At 34.5% G+C, this 8,708-nt stretch overlaps 1 protein-coding gene across 1 annotated transcript; it reads left to right on the forward strand.

The window, feature by feature from the left end:
- Positions 1 to 5,980: 5,980 nt before the first annotated feature.
- LOC107914197 (zinc-finger homeodomain protein 4) lies at positions 5,981 to 8,415 on the forward strand. The gene has a single exon (XM_016843013.2). It carries the CDS (start codon positions 7,142 to 7,144, stop codon positions 8,039 to 8,041), a length of 900 nt encoding a protein of 299 aa, XP_016698502.2. The 5' UTR covers positions 5,981 to 7,141; the 3' UTR covers positions 8,042 to 8,415.
- The last annotated feature ends 293 nt before the right edge of the window (positions 8,416 to 8,708 follow it).

Below are 8,708 nucleotides of genomic sequence, written 5' to 3' on the forward strand. Positions count from 1 at the left end.
CAAGTAGGTGAAATTGAAGTATGAAATTGGTAAAGTGATGTTCATGTTTGAATTTATATATTTGAAGGTATTTAAATATGCTTGAATGATGTTTAAAACTTGTTTTTGGTGTCTCATAATGTTTGGGAATGATTTGGTATTTTTTGGAGAGTTTTTGGGTCATTTTTTGGTCCCGACAAACTTGTTTTGGTACAAGTGGTCAAATGTATCGATAGAAGTAAGTTAGTAGCCAAAAATGAATAGTAGCGGGGACTTCTACTAGTAGAATTCTAGACTTCTACTGATACAAGTTTGTTAGACAGGGTTTCTTCCCTTATTTTGACTTGTTTTGACCCTTGAAGACTCGAACTTGGTCCCGATCATCCTCGCATACCTAGAACTCAATTAAAAATGATTCAAAAGTGTTTTAAGTGACTTGTAATTGTTTATAGACCATGTGAATATTTTTTAAATTTGATAATTAATTGATACTTGTATTGATATTGAATGAATGTGAGTTTAGTTTGAGTTGCTTTAACAACAAATGTGGTATCTCATATTCAAACCTGACGATCAAGTCGAGTGTGGGGTGCTACAATAAAACCCCAACCCTAATTTAATACAAATACCTTTTCACACCCATAGGTAGCAAGGTCAATCTTCTTTTTTAGAGTTCCCTATTTCAGAGATTCATAATGTTTGCAACTGTTTGAAAGGACTATGCACTAAGCTCGACATCATTAGGTGTCAAGTTTAGTATATTGTGCATCATGAATCATGGTTGTCGAACTTACCAATATTTTTACCTTGTAAATAAGCTTTAAACCCTTAACCATTTGTCAATAACAATAAATCAAAAACCCTTTTAAACCCTAAACCATTTCCTTAGACACTTAACCATAAATGAAAGCATTCAATAAATTCTATCATAATTATTTTCCTCCATCCTTTTTTGTTTACAATACTTTGGTCGAGGATTTTGACTTGACTCTCTTGATTCGAATACTTTTCACGAATGTGGACTTTCATAAATGGTGAATCATTATTCAAGAATAATTCCTATTCATGGTAGGACTAGAGGATGTCTTTGTACTCGATTAATGCTTCAGCACTTTCTGATGTCTTTTCTTACACAAGGATTTGAATCAAAAGAGTCGAATATGCCTTCGGTTGAAGTTAGTCATTGACCTAACATGTAACAGCCTGATCTTTAGTGGTGTCAAAAATGGTTGTTTCGAACCACAACTCTGATGTATCGGTCCGTAAATATTAATTATTTAATATTTACGAGGTCATTAATGTCATATTAAATTTTGGTTATAAACTTTTATCGTCTAGATAGTTAATTAAGTAAAAAGGGCTAAATTGTAAAAACTATAAATGTTAACTTCTATTAGTGTAAGGGTTAAATAATTACAGAGTGAGGAAGAAATGGACTATTATAGGAATTAGACCATCATTGAAATTAGTGGACATTAATGTACTTATAACTATTGAAGTTGGAATATAATTAAAAAGGGTAAAAATGTAAATTAGTAAATAAGTATAATTAAACTAAAACATGTGAAAATAATTATCATCTTCCTCATTTCAATTGCTAACCGAACCCTAAGAAAATATAAAGAGAACTACGGTTAACCTTTGGTCTTTCGATTCAATAAGTAAATCTTGCTTGTTTTTAGTAATTTTTATATTTTTGAACTCGTATTAGCTTGATTTAGCTAACCCAAGGACTAATTTGTAAAACTGTTAAATTTTTTAGATTGTGTCATTGATGAGTTTGAGTTATTCTTGAAATTTTATGGAAGATTATTGATTTTGGTTGTTAGATAGAACTATTTTGTAAAGTAGTTTTTGATGATTTTAAGGTTTAAAGACTAAATTGTTAAAATGATAAAATTACAATGACTTGATAAGAAATAATTACAAATATAGGATGTATTGAGGTAATTAAATATTTGGATAAATTGGGATTTGAGTGGAAATGGCTAATTTACTTGTTTAGGGCTTAGGGACTAAATTGAATAAAAGTGAAAAGTTGAGGGAAATTTTGTAAAATGCCAAAAATGACTTAATGGCATAAAATTATTAAGTTTTACTGTGTATGTAGTTAATTGAATGAAATTATTACTTTAGATCAAGAACGTGTTGATAGACGCGAAAAGGAAAAGGTAACAAAGTAGTCCCTGTACTTCGATATTTCTGCAAATCAATCCTGTAAGTTCGTATGTGTATTTATAATTCTAATGATTATTATATTATATGATAAAATAATTTTATTAAAGGTCACACTAGTATGATCTTGAAAACGAGCAAATCCACTGATTATAATGAATGCTTGCTCAAACAAGCATTATCCACTGATTATACTAAATAAGATTTTTTGTACTAACAGTTGGACACAAACACTGAAAAAAAAATGCTCCGAGTATTATTCATTGATGGAAGTTGTGATCGGGAATTTCATTGCCTAGATGCTAACTTTGATTTATCATGTTTAAGTTGGAAAAAAATTATTGATTATTCAAACAAACTTACTAAGCTTTATGTAAGCTTACATGTATTTGATTCATTTTTGTAGATTACGTTTTTGTGGGCTTGAAAGATCGAATCAATACGAGAAATCACACTATTCGAGAATCCTTGGTAGACTTTGATTTTAATTTGGTATATATGGCATGTAATAGGACCCCTTTTGGATATGTTGTATTGGTACTTAGTTTTGTGCAAGTTTACATTTTAGCTTGTGTTGTTATGTTTGATTAACTCATAGGAAATATGCATGTTTTTCCTAAGTTGAGATTGTTGGTCAAGAATGAAATATATTGACATTATGTTGCATTATGGTATGAAATGAAATGGATGCTTTTGATGTATAAATTGTGTATTGTATATGCAACTTTGGAAGTGAAATATTATGAAATGTATTGTGGTGTCAATGATGGCACATTGGTTAGGCACTTAGGTTGATTTCTTGACATGTTTGAGTGTTATTAAAGATGGTTGTTGGCTTATAAAGTTGTGTAATTGAATGTGTTTAGGTACCTAAGCAAATGGGTGAAAAATGAGCATGATTTGGGTCAATTTTGGGCACACACGGTCTGTGACATGGGCTATCACATGGTCGTGTGTCACACACGGGCAACACATATGGGCGTGTGCCCTGAGCGTTTTTAGGTGCAGTTTTTACACGAGCTGACACACGGCCTACGGCACGGTTGTGTGACTCAACATCAAATGTTACACGGGCTAGCACACAGTCAGTGACACGGCTGTGTGACATTATTTCGAATGTTACACGAGCTCGCACATGGCCAGTGACACAACCGTGTGGCGACATTTCGAAAGGTACACGGTCTAGGACACGGTTGGCCACACAGCCATGTCTTTGCACCACATGATCCGGGTAGTGTCACACAACCAGGCCACACGACCGTGTGACCCCTGTTTTGAAAATTTTTAAATTTTCCCTGAATGTTCTGATTTGTTTCGATTTTATCCCTGAATGTTCATAATTTATTTTTAAAGCTACGAAGGCTGGAGTTAAGACCCGTACATATACGATTTATTTTATATTTACTCTTATATGAATTTATGAAATAATTTTTATGGTTGGTTGCTAATTGAAATAAAATGTTCCGACTTGTACGATAACACTCTGTAACCCTATTCTGATAATGGAACGGGATATGGGCATTACATAACAAGGGATTAAAGGTAGAATATGGTGTAGTAAAATAAATTGAAAGTCTTTTATCCAATGTGTTAATTTAGGATTAAGCATTCAAGGTTTGGAGTTTAAGGTTAGTCTTGAGGGATTGTCGTAAGGGAAATAAGTTAAGAGTTCTTAATGCTTCGAGAAGCAATAGAGCAAAAATAACTTGGATGAAAGACTCATTACTCAGCACATGTTCTGTTACTTGACGTCGTCTTCATGGATTTACGGTTTAGGGAAATAAGTTAAGGCTTTTCAATGATGGTGGAATTTTTGGTAGGTTTGTTCAAAAGCATAAGCACTTTTAAAAAGTTATTTGCTTTTAGAATAAATTAAATAAGGTGATTTAGGGTTTAGGTCACAATTTTTTAAGGGGTTTCTTCACCTTCTTGGATTATCTAAAGTTACCAAGTATTCAAAGGTTAGAGATCAAAGAAATGGGTTAATAAAGTTATGCTATCTGTGTTTTAGGGTTTATGCTACTGATGGTATGGATAAACCTCAATATCTATAAATGGTTCCTGGGTATACATTGATCTTTATGCTTATTTGTTCCTTAGACCAAGACATCCATAGAATAGGAAGAATAAACTAGGAAGTCAAAATTTAAGAATTAGGGAAATGGGTTAAGCTTGTGGTTGTATGGATTAAATTTTGGCATCAAGTATAGTAGTGACCTAGATCATCTAAGTGATTATATTTGCGGCCTGGACCAATCAGTGGCATGGATCATTTATGTGGAAGCCAACAGTTTAGCTCTAAGGAATTAGGGATATAAGTCATAATGTAGGGGGTTGAATCATCAGTAACTTTAGAAGGCAAAAATTGTAGATACAACATGGATTGCTCTAGGGATCAACTGGCTATGTTAACATTGCAGTGACCGGTGACGCCTATGAATTAAAATAAATTTGTCCAGGTACAATATTAATAAAAGAATGGAGTTTGGAAAATGAAGCAAGATTTTTTAGGGTAATTATGAGATATTGATCCAATTGGAAGATGAAACATCATCTTATCTCTTTTGTAAAAAAGAAATTGAAAGCAGTAAATGATTCACATAGAATTTGGGCTGGCAGTGATTGGGATTGATGGATGTATGTTTTCCACCCCTCCCTCAAAGAAAGAAAAATTTGGGTCTCAACTTCTTGAAAATTGTGATCAAGCCTCTGTCATCAACCAACATTTATTCTTGTGGACCCTTCCCAGCTAGTACCATTTAATATGTAAATATGAACTAAATGGTAATGGAGGCATGAAAAGAAGAAATAAAAAAAAAAAGAAGATAAAGTAGTAGAAGAAGAGACAAGAAGAGAAAGATAAAAAAACAAAAAACTAAAGAATTAGGATAAAGTGTGGTGGAGTGTGGAATAAAGGCATGGATAAATAAAGAATAAAGTGGTTTCAATAATAATTTAATAAAGGTCAGACTATGTTTCAATCTTTTCTCCAACTAATTTGTGAATCAAAAAAGAACAACCAACTTTGCATCTCTACCCACGGTTTCAAATAACCTATAATTAATTAACACATTTACTCTGGTCAATATACTTGAGATCTAAGTAGATTTGACGATCAATATTGGAGATTAAATAAGAAAGTTATTTAGATTTTGATTTGTATATTTGTGACATTTAAAATTGGTTAATTGAAAAAATTGAATTATAAAATAGAAAAAAAAAAGAGTTTTCGATTGATATAAGTACGTACAAAGAATACCATATAACAACAATTTTTATAGTCCATTGACTGAAATGAAAAGTTTCAAATAGTTTAAAAACTGTTTTATAATTTTTTGAAGTTGAGTAACCAAAATATAAATTTATTAATAATATTATATGTAATTTTGAAAAATTCAATTATACTCCTATTTAAATCTTGATATGATTTAAAAAGGAAACAGAAAAAAACAAAATGGGATCCTTCATAATAAATCATTCACATGATAAGTATGTCACCTCCCAATTAACTCCACATTTATTATAGATAAGATTCAGATATCACCCTTTAGTCCCTTCTTTTTAAATGTCTTCAACTAATTAACAGAAGTTAACTTAAACCCTAATTTTGCTATATATAATCAAACTGAAAGAGGAAAGAAAAAACTTCAATCAAAAGAGAGCCAAAGGCATGGGCAAAGTTGTGTGTTTATGCTTGTGCTTGAATGTCTATTTTCTGAAGCAAAGGGTTCGGCTAAATTTATTTAAAGAAACAAAAAGGAAAAAAGGTTTAAATTTTTGTAATTAAATGATTCATAATTTTTATACTATGAGAAGGGGGATGGGGATCTCTCTCTCTCTCTCTCATATTCATTCCATTGTGGTGTCTGCACACTCTGACACACTGCTCTCTAAATGGCGTAAACTTGATGGCTGATAGTGCAAGCAAAGCAAGCACCTTAATGCACTTTTTTTTTTTTGCTTTATTTTTATCTCTCAACTCACTTAAACAGACTATTCCTCTTGTCTTTCTCCCTGTCTTCTTCTTTTTAGCCTTCACTACTCGTATAACCCACCTGTTTATAGCGCCCTTCACTTCCAAATCCTTCCTCTCAATAACTCTCTTTTCTTCTCCTCTTCCTCCTTCACCACCCTTGTTTTACCCTTTTTCCTTTTTCTTTTTTTATTTCTTTAAGTTCAAACCCTCTATTCTCTTTGCTTTATTGATTGCCATTGTTCTCTCATCCCTGGGTCGTCTTCACTTTTATTAATTTCCATATCTAGAGTGAATAGAAAATAAAAGAGAAAAGACATTGTTGTCTCAATATTAGTTTAGTAAGTGAGTAAGAGAGTGATCTTCCTTTCTCTTCTTACAGCCATCATTTTCTTAATTTCCAAGGGAGACATTGAGTCAACACACTTTGCCTTGTTCCTCTCCTTTTCTTTTTGTTTTCTCTTCTTTCCCAGTTGACCCTAGACTTATGAGAACAATAGGATGGGAGATAATTCAAAGTCTAGGTGGTTCTATTGTTGACTCTTTTCCTTTTTTTCATTTGTCCTTCCCATCATCAATCCAAATCTGCCTTACTCTCTGATACATACACCATACCCTAACCCTCTCTCTAACCTGCTTCTCAAATAACCTGATATATAGCCAAAGCTTTTATTTATAACTGCATAGTGAGTCATCCTTCTCCCTTTGTCTCCTTTTTCTTTGTTTAAGTTAATATTATTGTGAAACAAGGTTTTCTCAGACTCAGTGCCAAGGATTGATAGGATAGAATATTGTTTTTCTATTATGGTGCTGTGCAAGAGTTGACAAGCTGTCCACAAAACTCCTAGGATTTAGGATTTAATAAACAAAGGAAGCAAGCATAGATCTTTTATTTTCTAATCATTTTTGGCCTCCTGCCCTAAACTACTCCAACCTTGTCAGTCTCCTTCTCTTTTGGTCTTCAAAGTCCCTACACAATAAGGAAAGCACAAATAAAATACATAATACCTAGAAATGGAACTTTCCAGTCAAGAAGGAGAGATCCCAATTCCTTTGAACAGTACATATGGTGGGGGACATGGGCACGGGCACGGGCACGGGCACGGGCACATGATCCATCATGAACCTGCTGCACCCCACAACCATATCATACCTTCTTCAGCACCCCCAATTCTTTCGAATGGCCCTTCCTCCTTGTCCACAAACCTAGACGATCATGTGCCCTACAAGAAAGCGGTGAGGTACAGAGAGTGCCTCAAGAACCATGCAGCAGCCATGGGGGGCAATGCCACAGATGGATGTGGTGAGTTCATGCCCAGTGGAGAGGAGGGTACCATTGAAGCCCTGAATTGCTCAGCCTGTAACTGCCATAGGAACTTCCACAGAAAAGAAATTGAAGGTGAGCCCTCTTCATTTGACTGTTACCCGTTGCATAGTCCACATCTCAGCAGCAGGGTTGGAAGGAAACTCATTTTAGGTCACCACAAGAGTATCCTACCACCTGAGGCTCTAGGGTACCCCACAGGTACTCTTATACACTCAAGAGCAGCACCAACACCCCACCAGATGATAATGTCCTACAACATGGGCTCCCTCCCTTCAGAGTCGGATGAACAGCCCGAAGATGGTGGTGGGGTAGTGGGGAGCAGGCCACTCCAGCTGATGAAGAAAAGGTTCAGGACAAAGTTCACCCAGGAACAAAAGGAGAAAATGCTTAACTTCGCAGAGAAAGTAGGGTGGAAAATCCAAAAGCAAGAAGAAGCAGTGGTGCAACAGTTCTGCCAAGAGATTGGGGTGAAGAGAAGAGTCCTCAAGGTGTGGATGCACAACAACAAGCACAATCTAGCCAGGAAAAACCCTTGTAATTCCACCGCCACCGCCACTGCTGCTGCTCCTACTACCACTGCTGCATGACCATGATGATCAAAGTCAAAACGCCAATTTAATCAGTATCTCTTCTCTTCAGTCCTTCTTAGTAATTTGTGTCTCATTTTCATTTCCTTCCACTATATATCTAGCTTCATAATTAGCTAGCTTAATCATTTCGTCTGGTTTGGTTTGGTTCCTTGGGTGTGTGTTTCTTGCTTATAGTGGTAGTGGGGCGGCCAGTGGTAGATTAGGCAAATTAAAAAAAGAAGAAAAAAGTTTCCAAGACGGTTTCGGTTAACATGAGTGATTATTTGACTCATGTTTTTGCAAATATCCATGCATGCACGGATGTAATTCAGCTTTCTTAATATATTATCATTTTTATTACAATATAATATCAGGAGATTTAACTTGTTTCACGTCTTCTGCTACACTATATACGGTACGTGTTTGTGGGTCTGAACTCTGAAAAGTAACATATTTATTTCCTGTGATGAAATTAAAGTACCTGTCCTCCCTTCCTGAAAACGAAGATACATTTTTGTTTGGTTCTGAAAGATGCAATAGTTTTATGTTTACTTAATAATAAAATTATCAGTAAACCAACCCACCAATCAGAGCTTCTATATTTTGCCCTTTCCATGAAACTTGGGATTGTCTTTTTGCTTATGGACGCTGTGTACTTGCTTCTATTCATTAAAACTGTTCTAAT

Source organism: Gossypium hirsutum, chromosome D10, assembly GCF_007990345.1.
Source record: "Gossypium hirsutum isolate 1008001.06 chromosome D10, Gossypium_hirsutum_v2.1, whole genome shotgun sequence".
NCBI lineage: Eukaryota > Viridiplantae > Streptophyta > Magnoliopsida > Malvales > Malvaceae > Gossypium > Gossypium hirsutum.

Coding starts and splice junctions, on each gene's coding strand:
- LOC107914197 (XM_016843013.2), top strand. CDS start 7,142: ATGGAACTTTCCAGTCAAGAAGGAGAGATCCCAATTCCTTTGAACAGT.